Source organism: Antedon bifida, chromosome 2 (assembly GCF_963402885.1).
Source record: "Antedon bifida chromosome 2, ecAntBifi1.1, whole genome shotgun sequence".
In the NCBI taxonomy this organism is placed as follows: domain Eukaryota; kingdom Metazoa; phylum Echinodermata; class Crinoidea; order Comatulida; family Antedonidae; genus Antedon; species Antedon bifida.
This window is the reverse complement of record NC_136227.1, coordinates 22,720,025-22,742,316: the sequence shown is the minus strand read 5'-3', so window position 1 is coordinate 22,742,316 and position 22,292 is coordinate 22,720,025. Positions and strand designations below refer to the sequence as shown.

General features: G+C 32.9%; 2 protein-coding genes across 3 annotated transcripts; both read left to right on the top strand.

Annotated features, from left to right (window-relative positions):
* Nucleotides 1–1,955: 1,955 nt before the first annotated feature.
* Nucleotides 1,956–10,048, top strand: LOC144858625 (leucine-rich repeat-containing protein 47-like). 2 transcript variants are annotated; one of them, XM_078714712.1, is made up of 6 exons: nt 1,956–3,010; nt 3,431–3,547; nt 3,777–3,895; nt 6,258–6,377; nt 6,624–6,726; nt 6,856–10,048. In XM_078714712.1, the coding sequence occupies exons 1-6, from the start codon at nt 2,003–2,005 to the stop codon at nt 7,267–7,269; spliced, it is 1,881 nt and encodes a 626-aa protein (XP_078570838.1). In that variant the 5' UTR covers nt 1,956–2,002; the 3' UTR covers nt 7,270–10,048. The 2 variants fall into 2 exon arrangements, with proteins under 2 accessions (XP_078570838.1, XP_078570839.1); XM_078714713.1 differs by lacking the exon at nt 6,258–6,377 and having other exon boundaries at nt 1,959–3,010.
* Nucleotides 10,049–12,011: 1,963 nt separating this feature from the next.
* LOC144858640 (retinoic acid receptor RXR-like) lies at nt 12,012–22,025 on the top strand. Its single transcript, XM_078714737.1, has 3 exons — nt 12,012–12,172; nt 18,948–19,521; nt 20,014–22,025. The coding sequence occupies exons 2-3, from the start codon at nt 18,951–18,953 to the stop codon at nt 20,268–20,270; spliced, it is 828 nt and encodes a 275-aa protein (XP_078570863.1). The 5' UTR covers nt 12,012–12,172; nt 18,948–18,950; the 3' UTR covers nt 20,271–22,025.
* The last annotated feature ends 267 nt before the right edge of the window (nt 22,026–22,292 follow it).

Genomic DNA, 22,292 nt, shown 5'->3' with positions numbered 1-22,292 from the left:
TTCGGATATTTCAGTCTCTTTACATTGGGCTTTACATACATATAAACTCTTCACGCAGTGTAAGGACATTTTGTGAAATATCTACTCATGAGAAAAACACCTGTTGAACCCACAAATGTGAAAATGCCCACGAATGTGAAAGCAACCACATACACACATCACCCATAAATGTGAAAATAGCGACCCCAAATGTGAAAACTATCATCCTCCACAAATGGGATAACGCAACATGTGAAAAAATGTGTGCCTTTTTTTTTATTAAGACTATCTGAGCATTTTTGGTGATAAATTAGGCATAGATGTTCGGGGTTGAATCTCTTGAGTTGTTAGCTTACTATCAAATCGACGTTTGGTGTTTGTTTGTTATACATGTTTGTAGGGTATGGTTGTTAACCTGTTGGCTACTATTATGTACGTATAATTATTCCAAGTCGACATTCAGTGTTTGATGTGCGCGTTCATGATCACATCATCGACTTTGGATTTACATTAAATTAAGCCAACAAGTTGACACCTGTGTGCAACAAATAAGTGTCGACTTAATAGTCATTCAACAACTTAACAACAACCATAACTGTACGCATATCGTGAAAAAAACATGTTTACACTACAAATAACAGTCAAACAATTTTATTCCAAATTTTATATATAATTTAATATATAAATCTTGTAAGCCTAAACCCATTTAAAAAATTGATTGGAATCAAAGTTATGTCTATATTTCGAAAGTGACATTTTTAAATTTCAAGCTGCCTATATACAATTTTACCCAATAAGTGTAGGCTAAAATTATGGAAACTTTCCGATAGTAATTTGTGTGCAACATATGCTATTTACATGTAAAGAAGTAAAACATTTCTGGGTAAAATGTTGCGCAATTGGAAACATGTTTTACATTTACCCAAGAAATAACATGGGAAAGAATTTCAAAATAAATAAAATATTTTCCGTCTTAACTTTTAGTATATATAAAAGTAAAGTCAGTCAAAGACTTAGTTATGTTTATTTCCGTGGGAGTTGGAAATTCTCATCAAATAAAAGACAAAAAAATAAACAAACAAAAGGCAAACAAAATGTGGTCAGATATGGAACTTACAAATTAAAGTATAGAATTGATGTTGGTGGTATTTAGTTTGTAAAATGCAACCAACCATTGTTAAAAGAGGAATGAATCATTGTGGTGATGTCTAAAAAAAAAGAAGGTTAAGAGAAAAAACAAATGATTAAAAAAAAAAATGTCAACAATTTTAGAAAATATATAAAAACAATTTTAATGTGTAGAAGAAAATGAATGTTACCAGAAAACAATGTTGAACAGTAGAGAATATGTAGGTATGAAATGAATTAACAAACAAAAAATAGGTTGAAAAATAATTTAGTTCTATTGTATAGCACTATAAAATATTTATTGATTTTATTTATTACGCGCAATGTATTTCAATATTTTAAAAGATGATGAAAAAAGTGCTAAGGTCAAGTCTGGGGGTCACTTCATCAAGCCTAGATACTTCAAGTGTGAAGTATCCTATTACAAACAAAAACTTCAATGAACTGTTTTGATAATAATTCAATAATTATCTGAAAGCGAATTACAGTAATATCATGGGACTCATAAATACCAGAAATGCTTTGGGATTTCTCGTTCAACCGTTAGACTCTTTTCCCAGACGTTTTTTAATCCAGCAGCTGGTACCTATAAATCCTTTTTCGCAAAAATGTCAGTGTCTAGTACTATAACTGCTGCTTGCTTTATATCTGAATGATTTATCTCTTGTGACGTAGCGGTCTAGAGCAGCAGCGTGAAAAATAAAATATTTTATTTGGAGTTACAGTTCTGTATTATTTTTTTTTGTAAATCGTGAACAGGAGGCGTCTATTTATTATATATTAAAAATCGTCATCAAAATCTAGTCGTGAGAGGCGCTCTATCTCGAGAGCACGCGTGTCATGACTTATAATTTCTTCTCTGATGATTTGTTAGGCCTTTTCGTTTCGAACCATCATGTCGTCAACAAATGAATGGGAAGAAACAACTCGTGCAAAAATTGAAAATCGTCGAGAATTAGTATTATCAGGTACAGAAATATCAAGTAGAATACAACATGGTGGACTTGATGAACACATTTTTGATTTGAAAAAGCTAAATTTTCTTGAAATTTCAAATACTTGTCTCACGTCGATTAATGAAAAGGTAGGCCAGCTGTCCCACATGGTTCACTTGGTGTGCAGAGATAACCAATTGGATGCACTGCCGTCATCTCTAGTCCAACTGAAACTGTTGAAATTACTTGATGTTTCTAATAATAACATTTCAGTGATTACCTCTACAATAAACGAACTAACGAACCTTGAGAGCCTTGATGTGAGCAATAATCAAATTAAAGAACTACCCATTGTGCTAGTGTTGAATAAGTTAGCAATTGTGAATTTTGCTGGAAACCAACTAAAGTCTATAGAAAGTTTATTCTCCACATGTTTCCCTAATCTGAGTGACATAAACGCCTCCAGAAATATCATTGAACAGTTTAGTGGCAATGTTGACCAACTAAAAGCTTTGAAAAAGCTTGATCTTCATGAAAATGTCATTAGTGAATTACCCTCTGAATTAGCTAATTGTTCAAAATTAAAAGAGTGCTTGCTTTTAAATAACAAATTCAAGGATAGACGGCTTGATAAACTTGTAAAGCAATGCAAAACAAAGGCTATCCTTGACTATGTTAGAGTAAATGGAAAAAAGGGAACAAAGAATGGTTCAACAAGCTCATCTACCAAGGAATCAAAACTGACTAAGGAGGAAAGTCTTGGGAAAAAAAAGAAAAACAATGATCCCCCATCAAAAGTTGAAAAAATAATTAAGATACTACCTATTGCCGACCTTGAAGCCAAGAACATTGTCGATGTTATTGTGACCAAACATACCAACAATATACGGCCATACATTGTGTGTTGTATTGTTCGCAATGTTGACTTAGAAGGTGGATCAAATTTTAAGCAGTTTCTTTCAGTCCAGGTATGAATTCCTCATTGCAATTTGTATGACCCATACGACACCCGGGAGAGGTGCATCATTTTTCCAATGTGTGTCATATTTTTTAATTCCATGACATGACTTACCTTTAGGTTAGAGTTATGATGACGCACCCATTTTGAAGAACAATTACCATGTTCATGATATTATTGTGGGTGGTAAAGTGACACACCATTGTTCATTTATATGACATACCATTTAGGTTTTTTGACACACCACTTATATGTTTGGGATGGTCGACCATATATATTTTTTAGACGAATGATAATTGTTCTTATTTTACAGTTTTGAGATTTATGGGTCAAGATTGAATAACATTGTCTATTGTTTCGACTCTCCCAACATTGGTACATTTTATATTGTGTATTTGTGTATCAACTGACTTTATTTTTTGCATTGCAGACCAAATTACATGATTCTCTATGTGCAAAAAGGACAAAAGCAACCATTGCAACCCATGATCTTGCTTTTATCAAGACACCTGTTAAATTTGATGCTATTCCTCCTGCCGTTCTTAAGGTAAAGCCATTTTCAGTCATACATCTGTGTATTTTCTCTATTTTTTCATTGTTCCCTCGTCAATTGCCAATTAATTGTTCATACTGTACAGATAGACTCAACACAATCAATTTATTATTAAATAGGAAGTATATCGTGGTTCCAGAAACCTATTCCACAATTTGTTTTTGTTTAAAATTAGATAACGATTTCTAAACTGTCTTGTTTCGTATACTATTTGTCGTTTTAGATAATTCCTTTGGGTAAGCACACCGAAGAAACTGCATTGTCACTTGTGTCACGATTAAACAAAGAAGCTGATGAGTTAAGAAAGAAAATAAAAAGAAGTTCCTTGTCTGGGGTACACAAGTAAGTTGCAACAACCCCAGTGCCACACAAAAATGAATTGGTGTAATGCATTTCTTTTTTTAGCAAAGCGATAAATGTTTCAAAATAAAATTGTTTATCTGCATGAAAATATTATTGCTTATTTAGTGGGCACCTCATACTGTAATGCCCAAAATGTTTGCGTGCCCTTTCGCGATTGAACAACGATTGAGAAAATAAAGGGTGATGATGAAAACAATGATGTTGTTTACAGTCGATCTGGCCTAGCCAACAAGGCTTAGTTTAGCTAGACAGACCTATTATACTGTCTCTAGGCCTACAGTATGTAGGCTAAAGTAATATGGCAAAAATGATAATAAAATAGTTACGATAAACTTCTAATTGTGTATTCTTACATCCCCCATTATTTATATTGTTCAGATGTAATTAAAATAAATTTCAACCGAACGAAAATGCTAGGCCCTACTCAGCCTGCGCCTCGCTCAAAACAATGATGAAATTCCTCCTTAGCGATCGAGAAACATGGCACCATGGGAGGATTGATCGCTGAAATAATGTTCGAATAAAAAAGCTAAAAAGGTCGTGCCCACAGATGGTTCTCGAATACACAGTAATTTCAACGTAAAAAAAACTGGCGATTTCAAATGTACGTACCGCAGGACTATAATACATTGTCGTTTACAGAAACGAATAAATAGATGCGATGATTTATGTAGTCAAGCAAAATTAGCACTGAAAGAGAAACTTGTCACGAAATGAGTCCACTTTTTTGATTAAACAAACCCAATTTGTGTTTTGTATGTAACATTAGGGTTGAAAGATGGGGAAGAGTATAGATACAAAGAGGAACAATTTTTAAATATATTCTTTATCCACTCAGTAACGAAATATTTTGTTCATGTTTTATAGGCCTATAAATAATATACCACTAAATACAGTAAAACATTTGCGATTTAATACTTTGTTAAAACTGTCACTGTCATAGTCGATTGAAATAGTAAAGTACATGTAACGATACACCACTACACCGTTTTTATTTTTTGTAATTACTAATTAATACACGTTGAGAAGCAATTAATATAGTTTATTTGTTTAGTATGTGTTTATAATCTAACAGTAGGGCCTACCCACACTCACAGTAATAAAGTTTATTTAATAACTAATTATCTTACTTAAATTAATTAGTAAACAGGGTTACATCAGATGGTCAAAATCAGTACCGAAAGATGAATCAACTTAGTATACCATCGAGTAAACATTCTAGAAGTAACGTGCAATTTACCGAATTTTGCCCTTACGTAAATTTATATATAGATGTATAGTGTAGTACGTGCTTGACAAATCCTTTGTCCATTAAATCATATAATAAGTTGTAATGTGTCCATAAAGTAATTATTCTACGTGTGTAGGCAAAAATACCATAGCCATGCTCTCCCCGGGCCATCACACAAAAATGGGTGTCGCCTTTCATTTTGAGCTATAAGAGATTTAGAATTGGCATGTTTTAAACAAATTTGCATTAAATTGTGTATAGTATTAACAAGAACATGATTTTTATAGTTTAACATGTGCTGTTATTTCACATTTTAACTTATAAAAGGAATTTATCCTGTACTAAAACAATAAGTGATCTTTTTCACACATAGCCACTTACCATGCTTTTCCCAGAACTTAGGTTGTCGGTTCATACACACATTCACATAAAACACAACATCACCGCTGCTGCTGCTGCTACGGTACCACTAGCTCAATGTAGGTCTAGCTAGAGATATTGCCTGACATGATGCCACCAGATCGACAACATGTTTTTTTGCAAAACTCAAGTTGCATCACTCTAGTAAATTAAAACAAGATTCCTGTTTTGTTACTGTCACTCGGAAGCCTACATTTACACATTTTTGTGTAAATGTTTATATATTTATAATTTTTTTAGGGTGTTTTTTTTTCCACATTTTAAACAAAATGGAATTGAGAAATGTTGTCCTTTTTTTTACAGTTAGAAAACTTGACAACATTTTTATTTTTCATGAATAACCCTGTAGACAGATGATGAAATATGTTGTGTGTAGAAGAAAGGTGTGTGGGATCACTTATCAGTAATTAGATAGTTTACCCCCAAAAAAGTTAATAGTACACTACCATGTAAATATTTACATAATTTTGAAAGTCAGAGGTCCCAATCTTTTGAATAGTAGTTTTGATATTAAAAATAAGAAGTGTTACAAATGTACAGAAGATCATCCTCTTTTACTACAAGAAACAGAACGGGAAATGCGTATAGAGAATAGTTGCAGTATTTTTATACCCAAAGCTTTTTTTTTATTTAACCTTTGCCACTCCCAATGTCTGACCAGGAATGTTTTACATTCTGCATTTACCATAGGCCTGCTCCAGAGTCAACTCTGTTGTCTGAATTTATATTTGCTGCTAAGGGATGGTCAAAGCCCATGGTAGATGAAAGCACAATGATATTGTATGATTCTTTTCTCCCAGATTTCCCAATGTAAGTAAGTCTTACAATTACCCAATAACAACTTTTTTTAAATGTTAACTATACATACAAATTATACAGCTTTCTTTAGTTTACTTTCTAAACTCAATCCCATAGAGCTAGGTGAGTGATTGGTTTATGCTAGGGAGTCTGTTTCTGTAATAAGATTGCTGTTTATTCAAGCATAAACTTGATATAATGATCATATGAAAAGATAATTATACATGCAGTTAATTAATTTAAACTGTTTTTTTTTAGATATCTGGATTTACTAAAAGATAAACAACTTTATCCATGTCTTACAAATGCAGATGATCAGGTTATTTCTTTTCCACCAATTACAAACTCAAACATTTCAAAGGTACTGTATTATTATTTTGTAAATTAAAAAAATTCCTTTATTAATAACCAAAAAAATTGAAATTTATACAGTATACACATAAATAAAACATAATTCTATGAACATTTTATTTTTTCATTGTTGTGGCAGATTTCATCAAAGACTAAAGATGTTTTTATTGAAGTGACCAGTTCTACCAACTTGGATATTTGTAAACAAGTTATGGATGCCCTCTTAAAAGCAATGCTAGATATTAAGTTAGGAGGGCAGCTGCTACCTAATCAAGGTGATGACTTGAAAATAGGAAAAATGAAATTAATTTCAGAATCTGCAGTTGGAGCTGATCAACATGTTGGGGTTTGCATGGAAAGTGATACATGCAGTAGTGTCATAGATACAACTTGTAAAGCGCAGGCCATTTCAGATACTGATCAGCAGCATTATCTTACTATACAGCAAGTAAAAGTTTCAGATACTGATGGTAATTTGAAGGTCCTATATCCCTCTAGAATTGATTTAAGATTTGTTGAACAAGAGGTTTTTGTTGTCAGACCTTTGACTTAACCCTTGCAACTGTATCACATGCTAAGTCATGAGAAATTACTGTAAAAACCAATGTTACAAATCATAGGCCTTTAAATAGTAGTATAATAAAACAAGAAATATTTCTTACAAAAACCGCTGCTCAACATTTTAAAATTAATCATTGTTCTTTTTTCAGATATATTTATGATTAGTTATTAAAAAGATGTCCAAAAATACATACAAATCAAAGATAGTTCTTTAATTATGAATCACATGCCCATTTAAAAATGTTCAATTTTGAACTTTAATGTGCTGTGTGTGTGTGTGTGTGTGACCTCAACCTATATAGGCATGCAACTGAATACCCTCTAGAGACAACGTGACTTCACGGTGGTACAAGTGACAAAATTCTTCCACAATCTGTTGATTCGCGTCAACCAATCAAAGGGCGAGAATCCAAAATCGTTCAATCCCTCATAGACTCTCTTTTCCCAGACGTTTTTTGGGTCCAGCAGCTGGGATCTATAAATTATAGTCGAGTTTACAAAGTCGCAAAACTGTCGGCCTTAAATACTATAACTGCTGCTTGCTTCAGCTTATGAATGAGTAGTCCTTATGGGACATAGCGGGCTAGCAGCGTGACAAATATAATACTGTATTAGCCATTTACATTGTAAAAGTTGTTAGGGATTATTGTTCATCCCATCTGACATTTAAATTTTAAAATAATATAAATATTAACAGACAATTCAATGCTAAGTTAATATAATAACAATAACACAATTACAATCATTTTAAGGGTATGTTTACTGCTGTATTCTATTTAGTTTTTTGCTGAAAAAAATAGGTTTTTTCTAAACAGTATCAAAATATTGGTACACAGTTTGGTTGGATTGGTTTAGTTTAAAAGATAGTTTGCAGATAGAAAACATCATCAAAGGTAAATCAAACAAACGTGCTATTTGAACACATGTGCCATGGTCCGCTATAGGAAGTTGTGAATCAATTGGTAATCGCTGATCAACAACGAAACGTACCCATAGGCCTATATTAGTTGTATGCGCAGTCTGATCATTCTATTGGAAATGTATGTGTATGAACAGCAGTTTATTTCAATCAATGTGTAGTGGTATACAATACAATGTATTGAATTCATTTGTCGAATTGCATGGTAAAATCAATCAAATTTCATTTTATTGAATCTCTAGACCATACGTGGTGGTGTTTATTATAATATATTATTTTATTTTGGTACTTTGAAAGGTCCGATGAAAACGATTTTTTTTTGGGTTGCAGGTCGCGGCGTCAGAGTTCACATAGGGCCCAGCCGCGGCCCTTCGACAATGTTTCGCGGCTTGAGTATTTTAGATGTATATAAGTTGTTTGAATAAAGTATAATTGAATTTATGGAATATTTTAATTTAATTACACATAATTAATGGAAGTACCAGAATTAGTTATATAATTAATTTTGGTTCACTTTACAATAAACAATACATGGAATCGGATAAAATATTAAGAGGAGGTTAACTCTTTCCGACGGAGCCCAAACTGAGGAATGTATCCTGAGATTATGCAAACGAACCGACATATAAAAACGAAAATCAATGCATTTTTAAAAAAAAATTAAATCCAAAAACCTCCTACAGCAAGAATAGGCAAGTTAGGAACTTCACAAAATTTACAAAAATAAAACCTACAAAACTTATTTTGCGCACGTTGTTGTAGATGATTCCTTTGCCCACGTTGTTGTAGATGATTCCTTTGCGCACGTTGTTGTAGATGATTGCTTTGCGCACGTTGTTGTAGATGATTCCTTTACGCACGTTGTTGTAGATGATTCCTTTGCGCACGTTGTTGTAGATGATTCCTTTGCGCACGTTGTTGTAGATGATTCCTTTGCGCACGTTGTTGTAGATGATTCCTTTGCGCACGTTGTTGTAGATGATTCCTTTGCGCACGTTGTTGTAGATGATTCCGAAAATTAAAGATAACCGAACATACTCGCGGTTGGATCAAAATTAAAGCTTTATATACATAATAAGAGCTTTGCCGTCATCGATATTCCTACACTGTCTCTAAATAAATTCAAATATTCTATTACAACAATATAATCAACATGTTTACACAAATTTAAAGAATACCTAAACCCTATTATTAATATATGTATTATATCCTTATAAACAGAAACAGTTTTATTTATTTCAAAATATTTTCAAAATGGAATTGAAGTGTTGATTGAAGAGGTAGACATAGACTTGCATTTGGAGACATTGATAGACATAGCCGAGTTGTAGCACAGCAAGGCAATCCAGATGCTGTATCTACCCGGAGAAGGTCCATATCTTAACAAGTTTGATGTCATCAGCAAGCAATAACAAATAAATTGAAAAAAGGGACCCAAAATATAACCCTTATGGAATCTAAACAATACATTAAGCAAGCTATTCAGATGAACAACCCTGAATAGTGACTTTTGCTGCCTGCCATTTAAATACATAGGAAAGAAAATAATACCGTATTATACGAAAAATTAAATTTAAGTTTATGAAGTAAAACACCAACTATTGAGTGACGCTAATAACGTTACACTGAGAGTTTGCATTAATAGCAGAATAAGAATGTGATTGAAAACCAAGATCTACCAGGAAAAAACGTGTTATTTATCGGTGTTAACGAATTGAACATGGGCAAAGATTTGATCATGAATCGACAATTGTAGATAAGGAAGGTAACACAGATATAGGTCTGTAGTGTTTAATGTCAGATTTTGTTCAAATAACTTTTTACTGGGCAGAGAGAGATCGGTTTCTTTTTTTTTAAAATATTTATTCATGGTCAAACACAATAAAAGATACAGTACATGGTTTTAAATTATTTTCGTTTGTTCAAAGTTAAAAATTCACAAAAATTAGGTTAAAATATCTAAAAACCCCAATTTGTATCTTTCATACGAGATATTAAAAATAGCACGCCCTCTGTATTCTTTTAACATGGACATAATTCTTTGACATGGACCAAAGATAGGTTGTCACTATCTTTGCATGGACCAAAACATCAATCGAGTGGCCCGAGCGGTTAAGGCAGAAGCTCCGCAAACCATAGCTATACCATGGAGGTATAAAATATTTTCTATTTTATACCTCCATGGCTATACAATACAATAGGCACAGGCTCCAGCGCTGTTTAAAGAACCCAGTACTTCTTTCGGAAGAGTAGGTGGGGGAGGGGGTTACCCGGTGTTGGGTACTGGTCCATTCAGACCAGTGAGCTCTCTCGAATGATGTTTTCCCTGATGATATATTTCGCCAAGTCAAATGACAGGGTTGGAAAAGACTATAATGTAAATTGACAGACTGCAGCGTAAAATTAACCAGCGGTCAACAATACCGTGCATTTTCCGGCGGTCAGCGTTTTGTTGACTGTTTGGATTGCTTGTGTGGGTGAGAAGGTACGAAAGGCCACCACACACTGTGTTCGTGGTAAACCCTGTCATATGTATTGTCCCAATCATTGCATTTTGCCGGGGATTCCCCATCATTTAAGTATTTCCGTAGTACCCTATCTTCATTTCCCTACGTCCGAAAAATTTGGGCGAATTTCCGTAATAATTACGGACGTTCCGAACTTTGAAATAACAGTGTTTAATTGCTTCTTTCTCGAAATTTCGATCATATTTTCTTTTCTGGAGTGTCGTACAGTTTATAGTGGATAAATGAAAATGAATTTTGTGGTTTTACTGACTTCTTTAGCATTTATTTCAAAATAATTAATTGATAATGACAATTCAATTTGTATTACTTGATTTTAATTGCTAGAATTTATTACATTACTGCAAGTACCTTCTTCGGGGACCTCCTCAAAACCTTCGCATTGAACGCAAAAAAGTTATCCTATTGTTTGTCACTTGTGTTTTACCGGCGGAAAAAACAGGCGTGATACGATTTGTTTGCTACTGTGTAGCCCGGTAGAGTATCATTTCTATTTATCGTGAATTTTACGTGCGAGAGTACCATTTCCGGCCATCTAGAGGTGTCATTCAACAAAAATTCCCCTGCTCCGTGAAGATAAAAACCTTTCATCTTTTCACCTCAGAATTATTTGTACCATGACACCAGGGAGATGTCTCCCTGCTCACTACTCATAAACATTCATTATTTTTGTATCATGGGAGACACACAAATACACACACACATTTCAACACTATACACATGTTTACTTTAGGACATAGGGTACATGCGTATTCCTGCAATGTGCGTGTTAAATCTAGTTTAATGGGATTCAACTAGTCCATTTACTAGAGGCCACTTAAAGTAATTCTTCAATGTATTATTTTTTTTTTATTTATTTAATCACACTCTTAATTAATACAATACCAGCCAATTCTGAGTGAACAAATATATAATAACCACCAGTTAAAAAAACACATATACAGCGATACAATCTTATACCAGAAATTACATATAAACCATACACAAGACAATCAGAGTAATTAAAAATGGTTTGCCCTTACTTAAAAACAATACGATACAAAAACAGAGAGAAAGAGAAAAAAATACTTGTATTTATTCTGTTGTCATGATGTAAAAGAATATAATAATAGACTTATTTATTTATGGATAGACAACACCCACCAATAAGAGTCGTACTTACTTTATTGTAGAGAAAGAACATCGACTGTGATTGGTTTATTACTACAATGGTCTATAGAGTGAACGAACTTTCTCTTGTGCAAAACAACGTTTATTATCGACTCCTACTCACGTTTGGCCTACATTTGCTGACTGTATAGCGTCGAGTCTGGAGTAGTAGCGTCCGCGGCCGTTTACTACTGTACTGATACTCGAAGCTGGATATAATCGACTGACAAATCGTGGTTTTCGTTACTCTGCCGATCGCATTCGGGTAATTTAGACGTTTCTAATTATCTGTTAAATTAAAGGTAAGCACATTAACTTATATATAGGGTGGACAAGCAGAATGCTCAGATGATTGTATGGATATACACACAAACGAATTTTCATGATGAGTGAGTTATATCAGGGACTTGTAAAATAAGAACTCTCTGGTTATATTACGCCTATATAAAAGTAGGCCTATATTCGCGGCGAAGTATATTAAGTATCTTTTACCTTGAATACAGTATATACACTGTATGTTTTGTAGATACAATAGTTACCTTTTTGTAAATGTGTGTGTACTACTGTAATGTAAATTACTTCGATCATGGGGGAATTATTTTTTACCTCCATTATATTGTAAAATGTTCTCTATTGAACCACTTTAGAAATCAATCCTTTAGCACTGAAAGTGTCATTAAGTATAAAGAATAAATAAATAAATCATGGAAAATCGTATACAAGTACTGTAGTGTTAATGTTTAAAATAGATGGGTTATTATCAAACTCGATCAGGTGAAATGAGCATACGGATACGACATGAAAGTCAGCATAAAGTAAATCGCCGCATGTACGTCCTTGAACCCTTGGGTGAAAAGGGGGACCTCGCATCCCGTTTCATCCTGTAGATCTGATTATATTAATTGAATCATTAATTTACATCAATAATTTTATATGTAGTCAATAGGTTCACATCCAGAATTTACTGACTTTACTGCATTTTTATTCCAATTCACACTCTACAGCGGGGAGCTCGCCACTTACATAATGGAATACCGTACAACAAGAACATCGACACAACAAAAAACATTTATAAACCTCTAAATAGAGATAAACTATTAATGAAAATAGCAATATAAGAATTAAATAATCGGTAATCTATAAATAAATCGATTGAGTCTAGAAGCAATATGAACAAAGATAAGAAGATGCATGACTACATCTCTTACTTTAACAGAAAGACCAAATAATGGAAGGAGAAAAGAACATTTATAGAGAACGATCAAAACAGTTCCTCCGTTGGTTGAGAGTTGGTAACTTGATAGTATTGCTATTAATATTACATTTTTTATTAATGTTTATTACGAAAACCCGGATTTTAAAAGCAAGTCCGATATTAAACGTTTCCTTGTGACATGCATGTTATCAATATAAAAGGAACTTTGTGAGGCCAGTTAAATACTTGGCTGAATTAATCGCACTCATTTATAGTGTGAAGGTTTGCTTGTACTATTGAGTACTGTGGATAGTTCAAGTAATAATAATCACCTCTATAGTTCAACGACACTAGTTGTTAGTACAATGATCTCGAATACAAAATCGGATTATTGAGGCGTAACCACGCATCAATATTAAGACAATCCGGTCTGTACTTTGTTGTACTTTCCCTATACAGTACAGTATTCTTATTTTTCAATTAATTTGTGACAAGAGTACAGTTAGCAATTATTTATTTAAAAATGTATCATGTAAGCTTGTATGTACGGTCTTTTTTCCAAAGTCTACAACAATTCTTGGTTTGTATGTAGGCCTACTTTTAGAAAGAAAATATTGATTGATCGATTTATCTATACATAGATACCGTATTTATTTAGTATGCATGTGTCTCTTCTAATAAAGTTGTCAAGTAAACAGTAGTGATATGCGATTGGTAGTACTGTACTGTAGTAGTAAGTTTGAGTTTAGTGTAATGAAAAGAGCAATGACCTCTCTATATTATATAGCTTAAATCAATAATAATCCAAAACACACCCTCATCTACTTTGAACATCTAATAGTAGATAATATCATGTATTCGCAGTCTGGTTAGTATCGTATTGCGAGACAACATTTTATTCCAATTCTCTTCCATACATTCAATATAGAGTCCTTCAAATATCTGTTGAACACAATTTACCGCCGCACGGCAGGGTGTTAATATCTTTCTCTTTTTGAACCTGAGCATCACGTCGTGCTCTTACACACCATGACGTATGCGGACGTGATATATTGTCAGCAGAGAAGTTTGTAACTGGTGCCCGAACTGGTGTTGATCAATTTTGGTTTCTACAGTAGGCTATACGGTAACTGTTCGATGATTAGTCTATGTATTATATACCACTTATTCAATATAATACGGTTCATTATAGTATTATACTAACTTATCTTATGAGAAAAGGAGATTTCATCAAGAAAACGCTCTCTTTTAAACCAGTGATACAGATAGTTGATATTATCTGATGAACCTGTTACTGTTGTTAGAAAAAGGCCAATCAAAATATATTGCAGCACAGTGATCCTTTTTTATAGATGCGTTTAACTTGTTGCTCAGTTTCTTTCTTGAACTGGTAATTCGCATAATAATAATAAATACCTGCAGGGCATACAGTATATATAATATATATGAGGAGTCAAATTTACTAGTCGTAGAACTTTTGTTAATTAACTCATTCTTAAGAGCGTTGTGTTCACAAAATAAAAATTAATACACGTGTGAATATAATATTTGAGATAGTAGCTTTAATCGTAGCACATTTTAGAAAAGTAAATACTAAAACTTCTTTCCCCATTTTTCAGATGACAAGGTGGTATTCTGTATTGTGAAATTGTGGCTATCGACAATTTAAAGGTTGTGGAACAATATTTAGGCATGTTACCAATCATAATGTAAAACCTTGGGGTAAAATCTTACAGTGTAGTTGAACTTTCTTAAATTTCCGAAAATCCATAATTAAATTGGCTTTTGAAATTTGTGATTTTATGAACTTGTTTGGCACGGTTCCTTGAACCTAACTGGCTCTCAATTTCATTAGTGCCTTTTGTGTTCCATTTAGTCAATTTTGTGCAACGATTTTCCAATATGCCGTTTGATAAGGAACATAATGAAGTTGAAAAGGTAAGAAAATGGCCCGAAGGTGTAATTCTAAATCACAACATTCCTGACGAGTTCGATGTAATGCATGATATGCTATCGTTCGTTGAACTTTGGTTTAAAGTAGAACACCAAACAAGAGCGCACACTCCGATAGTGTAAGCCTATTTTAAAATGAGGGCGCTTATTCTTCCGTTCATTCACCCTGACTTTGAATTTCTTCTGGGTTAAATGAAATTTCATTAAGGACTCGCAGCATGGTATCTCTTCACTATAAAGTATTAAGCAAGTCATGTAGGCCGACGATAAGTTTGTATAGTCGTTTCGGTAAGAAAATTAATACCGTACAAACTTTTTCGAGCACCGATTATACCTCCATGCACCGATGAACAATTTGAAAATACTGTAGTAGCAGGGCCCTATCAAACAAGGCCAACAGCCATAAGTCGCGTGCTCTCAGAAAAAAATGAACTTTCAAAAAGTAATGTACTTTAAAACTTGTCTGTACATCAAAACAGTTCAAAAAGTACAGAAAAGCGATAAAACGCATAGTGATACCGGACCGACAGACAGACCGACCGACATAGTGAACTATTGAGTCGCGTCCACGCGACTAAAAACCGATAGCATTATGACCAGAGCTAAGTAGCATGATCAGTGGACAAGGAAATTCGCAGACCTTTCATGGATAGGGATGAGGTTTGACAATTTTAGGAATGCAATATACACATAGACTAACACTTCTGTACCAAATGTGCTGGTAAAAAAAACTTAATTAAATTAATTCTTAAGCATATTATTGTTTATGCTTTTTTGTTTTCCATAGATGACGAAGTCCATTCCGTTAGATAGAAATGATTGATGTAATAAATAATGTACAGATAGAATTGTCTACACACAAAGTATAGTAAAGAATTTCTCTCCTCACCTTTATACAGATTATAAATTGATTCTTCCTCCTCTCCTCAAATATGCAGATTTTAGGGAGTAACATGATTGGAAAACAATTTCATCTGGTTTCGATGTGGTATAATCATGTATGAACTCTATCTTACTAATATAAGTTAGATTGATGGAAATTTAAAAGGATTACAATTGAGATATGTGTAATTGATGTTAAAAACAATATCAATAAAACTGTTTCAATGTTAATTACTAACTTGTCTCTATTTATTTTGTGATTGTATTTTGAATTGAGAGCCTTACGCTTACTTAACCCCCATTTCCTCCTTGAACAAAGCAACGTAGCAGTCAATACAAAGAAAATGAGGCTCAGTTTACGTGCGAGTAAACTTAAATGAACGACTTATATCAACAAAAATGGCCAATGCTTCAAATTCGAACAAAGTATTACACAATGTATGCTTCGTTTTCCTGTTATAATAATAACATAATATATGAAGGTAATAAGAACAAAATATCATATCAGTAGTTTTGAAAAAAAAATATGTACAATATTAATGTATTGTTTGTGACGAAATGCTATATTCATGTTTTATTTTGAAGATTTAATCAAGTATTAGGCCTAATTGGAATATAAGTTGGTCCCGTAATTTCATCTATTCTAATGTACAATTAGAATATTGTTCCATTTAACTTTCCCCGCTTATATTGTAATGTACGTGCATTGCTGTCGTTCTCTGGGTCACACGTTGCATAACCGAACTCGTCAAATCTAGTTTACTTTCCCCGCTTATTGTAATGTACGTGCATTGTTGTCGTTCTCTGGGTCACACGTTGCATAACCGAACTCGTCAAAGTAATAGTAGGCTACTAGTATAACTTACATACACATTACGTAAATTCAACTAAATAGGCTATTATTACTAAATACAAACTTCTTCAAAGATGTATTTTTGTATTACATTCAACAAAACTGGGAACCACATTGCGTGCGAATATAACTTATACAAGGAAATATGTAGTGATTAGTTAGTTAGTGATTAGTAAATTGAGTTAAATATTTACTCTGTGAAGACAATTTTTTCATTACAACAAACGTCTTGTGCGTTAAGATGCTTTGTTGATATGATTTAGTTTTGACCAAACTAAAAAAAGCGTGTATAGTGTTTAATAATAATAGAAAAGACCACTAGTCTACATTGTATTGTATGTTCAATTCAATTATTTATTCCAAGCTTGCTTGTCACGTATATAAACATTAATGAATTATAATTTTAAAAAAATTACATAAAAGGTTTATAACATGGCAGTGGTAACAATATAAAAATGTTGGAAAAAAGAAAAAACTAAATTAGATAAAAAATAAAAGTATGTTCACCTGACAAAATTTGCAATAAAAGGCCTCATAGCAGATTGGAGAAAAGAATTTGTAATCTATTAGTTAATCCATCGAAAAACCTAGCTCTTATTTTAAAATATTGAAACCAGTTCACATTCGAATTACTTTTAATACTTATCTTTACGTCAAGCAATAAACATATTTCCTCTGATATTTTATAATGATCAATGTTACTGCATTGGAAAAGATGGTAATCTGTTTTATGCCCAACATTATCAGTACTGGTTGTAACTTTAATAATTAGTAATTGATTTTCGCGTTCAAAAATAGGCCTACAATTTTGGAATCAATATTGTGCACGCCTTAATTGATCCCCCTCTCAATCATTGTATATATCTTTTCACTGTCGTCAATTATTACATTTGTGTAACAATAAAACATTTTTTTCTTAATAAAACAAAATGGCGGTTGATTTAGTATAGCGCTGCATGAATATCGTTGACTGTCGACATATCAGCAAAATTATTTTCAACAGCATCATAATGAGATCTTTTCCTTGTCTTTTGAAAATATCATTATGAAAACACAGTGACTGTCCTTGAACCAGACAAGCAATCACTTTGATAGAGATAATTACGGGGTTCATTCCACGTTCAATCTTGAAAGCAATCGATTTTGAATAAAGCTTGAGGCGTGATGGCCAACATAGGCTGCCAATTGATCAAAAATTCATACAAGAATCAACACTGTATATTGAGCAAAAAATATGTCTTAATTGATGTCGAAAAGCAGATCTAATCTAAAATGTACCACAACAGTTTAGTTGTATCGTTGTTTGATGTTTATTTGTGTCTAGTTTATCTTATACCGGTACACTTTGTTTTTTAATTATTTTATTAGGAACAGGTAGGATCAGATAGGTTCGAAATCACACATATGCATACAACTCAAGAACTTTGTTTACACTTGTTCCCTTCCTCCGACGATGTTAATTTATTAACTAATTTGGTAATGGGTATTATAATAATAATAAATAATATATTGACACTCCCGATAATATAACAGCCATCGAGTTGATAATTATACATTTTATTTATTCATTTATTTATTTCGGTATAAGAAATGAAAAATACAGAAATTATTGCCAAAAAACTATAGCACCATATATAAACCATACATTAAAATATTGATGTTAAGCTTACAGACAGTTTGCAGAGAAGGGATCTCATCCGAGTATTCCTAATAGTTTATTAATTGTTGTAATGGAAAGGAACACATTAACTAGGCATAGAACAGTAATTCTAAACCGCCCGGTGATAGTGACATTTAATTAATTAATTTGAAACGATAACATGAGGAAATCTGTGAGAATGAGAAAAAGTCGCCCCGAACCCGGACCTTCTGCTTGATATGCAGATGTCCTAACCATTAGACCACTGGGGCTTTCATGGTATTGTTCAAACTCGATTGGATAGCCACTCTTTAACATTGTACGTGGTACGGCAGAACAGCACTAGTCGCTTAATATATATGTGTTTCAAATTAATTAATTAATTAAATTTCAGTATATCACCGGGCGGTTTAGAATATATATATATATATATATTTTATTTTTTTCTTAATGCATAAGGTAAAAAACCTTTCAGACCCATGAGAGACATTTCTTTATTACATATGTTTATGGTATTGCCTGCGTTAACTGTGTTTAAAATATGTTTTGTTTTAGAACATGTCAATATCTTCACTGGAGAGCCAGTGCGATCATGGTGGTGGTCAATTATGCACTGTAAAAGATACAATTTTAGAGAGCTTACTTCGTGAAGACACGGTTCAAAACAGAAAATCGCATTCGTCACGAATGGAAACGCAACGGATGTGTCGGTGTCCATATGTACGCGTTCATCTTGCTTTTAACCCTGGCTCAATCGTGAACAGAAAACTCGCAAATTGGCTTGTGAGATGCGTCCAATTTGCCCGAGGTTTACCTGATTTTTCATCACTGTGTGTTAAAGACCAAATTAGTCTGTTTCTATCTGCATGGAAGGAACTAGTTATTTTGTGTATGGCACAGGCATACTTTAAGTATACAGTTCAAACTGATGATGGAATCCATAGCAACTCAGATCAAATTGTAGCCAAATCTGTAGGTGGGAATTGTCCTGGAAGAAGAGCATACATGGAGGGTGTGCCAACCAAAAAAGCTGTTGAACAATTGCAATTTGTTTTAAATAAATTTTGGGAAATAAAACCGGACGAAAAAGAATATGCAATTCTGAAGATGCTACTTCTTTTAAATCCAAGTAAGTAACATGTGTTAACTCACAATATAGCAATGTAGCCTACCTAGTACTATTCTAGACGGCAATTCTGCTTAATATTGGTAAAATTATAAACATTTACGTTACGTATGGCAAACACGACGAAGGCGCATGGTTATATCATGGAGAAATAAGTTACTTATTTCTCCATGGTTATATTAAGAATAATGATTACAGTAGGATTAGTCTTAATGGCCTTTCAATGAGCATGCTCCATTTTGATTTATTTACAAGTCTGAGTTTCGACAAAAAGTGACAAAATAGTTATCGTTATAATGGTTAGATTTCTTCTACTACGAAAGTTCATACTTTAACCACCTGGTTCATGAAGACGCTGCAAGATTGTCGTGTGTGTAGGCCTACACACCACAATATTATTTTGGGGTCATGAAAATAAATAATATTACCTGTATTCAATACAGTAGCCTACACTTTAAAATAGTATTTTGTATTTTTCTCGTTTTATTTTTTCAGACATGAGAGACCTAACAGCAACAGCAAGAGTTGAAAGAATTCACGAATCAATACAATCAACATTGATGGAATATGAAAAACTGTGTTATCCAAATGATCCTCTCAGGTTGTCTCATCTACTCCTTCTTTTGCCTGGAGTTCGTGGATTTAATAAGATAACATTTGAAAACTTATTTTATCGTCATCTCATTGGAGATACTGAAATGGAATCTGTTCTTGTTGAATTGATACAAGACCATGTCGTATGCTCTGTCTGAATGTTAGTGGATCTGAAATCGCTTTCTGCTCCTATCTATCAATCCATCAATAAGATTATATACAGCTAGAATTTAAGATGTTGGTTTGTCTACTGTGTTAACACATTCTGCTAATGTAGAGTAGATAGTACAGGAAATTGCATTGATTAATGTAAATGTACAATTTTCATTGTAGGCCTACGATTCTATTAATCGTAACGTCTCTAAATGACGTGGTTTTTAAAATGAAATTAACTCGGAACAAGGAATACATTCGAAAATAAGCTTCTTGTAGCCTTGTTAAAGAAGTTAAACATTTTTTGAAATCGTTTAGAATCAACAGTTTACGAATTAGGCCTATAGACCAAGTCATTTTAACATGATCTTAAATAATTATTAAACGTTAAGTTAACACTCGTCGTGAAAGATGTCTGGTATTTCTGATTGGTATTGGTAAATTTCCCTATTTAACCTAACTCTAATTTGATTCCATTTGTTCTAATACTTTTCTTTTAATGATTCTATTTTATTCATTCAGTCATAATTATTTAGTGAGGCAGGCCTCATCATAACCTTGAACCTAACAGCGTGTTTACATGCATAACGCATCATCGCATCATGCTCCGATAAACGCATTTATCCAGTTATCCTCGGAGGAGATCCGTCACAGAAAACCTTTTCTCATTCTATATGATTTGTTTTCAGAACGTGACTATAGCTCCGAATAGTGATGTATTATATCTACTGTATTTTCAATTGCATGGAACTGCTGTGGAGTATCCATACATACAGTATACGGCACAAAAACTGTCTTATATCATCATGTTCCACTCCACTGGGCTTTTTAATCGTCTCCCAAATCCTTCTTTTAAATGTACATTAAATATGTATCAACATAAGATGTAGATTAATCATTTTTTTGTTTCTAGACACAAATTACTTTTTCAATAGGCCTACTGTAGATTTACGTTGACGTGGCGCTGAATTCAATATCTCCAAATACTGTATGGTCAACATTATACAATAGGCCTACAACTCAATTGTCATTTTAAAATGTTAGAATATTTATATTTACATACTGTAGGTCAATGTTTGATAAAATAATAAATCATGATATGCATTAAGATCATAATATAATAGAGATTGGAACAGTAGATACTGCATTACAACTCTAGTAGGCCTAACTGGTTATTTTTTTTAATCACCAATAGGCTATTTGAATCTTGATATAATTTATATTCATAGTGCTGGTTTTAATAGCCTAAATGCAACAATTATGCAAATTCAATTTTAAAAAGGGTTTGAGGAAGCATGTTTGTGTTCGTATTTAAAAAATAATTGCCAGTTTCAAATTGTTGCAAATTTTGTGATTAAGAATCACAATGCGTGCAACACTACACTTACCCTGGGCCTAACCGTAAAACTCTAAGTCCATGATATGGTAATCAAATTGCAAAACGTATTATGTTTAGCCTATATAATGTACGGTTTTCCTGGCTAAGGAGTGGTATTTTTTATGTATGTTTTGTTAAACATTGAAAGTGGGCAATAGTCTATACATATTTTGTTTTTTCTCGTCATTATTTCCATTAATTTCCAAAAGTTTTGTTAAAATCACTTTGAAACATGTTCTCAACGAATTGTTTAAAAGTATTTGTTATTAAACAATACTTCTAATATATTTATTATGTAAATAATGTTGAATAAATTGTTGCTTACAGCTAGTGCAGTGTATTATAATTGATAAATAAGTAATAAATACATTTATGCATTCAGTATGAACATTTAGTGTGATTTATTTAGGGGTTTTATTTTCAATTAACATTTTACATTTTATTGTTTCTATAAATAATTAGTTCACACTTTTAAAAGAGCGTACATATATTATTTCTTTTAATATGTTCTTGCTCACTGCAATTACATTATCCGAAATTTTCATGTTTCATTTTGATGACATAGGCCTAATCTTTATTAACATAAATAGGTCCCGTAACTTTAAATGGCACTGTAGGCCTATATATAAATCATCGAAGAATTTCATTT

What these genes read in the sequence shown, in the direction of transcription:
- LOC144858625 (XM_078714712.1), top strand. Translation starts at nt 2,003, where the DNA reads ATGTCGTCAACAAATGAATGGGAAGAAACAACTCGTGCAAAAATTGAA. An exon ending in TTCCTCCTGCCGTTCTTAAG is followed by an intron (nt 3,548 to 3,776) that starts GTAAAGCCATTT and finishes TTGTCGTTTTAG; the next exon opens with ATAATTCCTTTGGGTAAGCA. An exon ending in TCCTTGTCTGGGGTACACAA is followed by an intron (nt 3,896 to 6,257) that starts GTAAGTTGCAAC and finishes CATTTACCATAG; the next exon opens with GCCTGCTCCAGAGTCAACTC.
- LOC144858640 (XM_078714737.1), top strand. Translation starts at nt 18,951, where the DNA reads ATGTCAATATCTTCACTGGAGAGCCAGTGCGATCATGGTGGTGGTCAA. An exon ending in GCTACTTCTTTTAAATCCAA is followed by an intron (nt 19,522 to 20,013) that starts GTAAGTAACATG and finishes TTATTTTTTCAG; the next exon opens with ACATGAGAGACCTAACAGCA.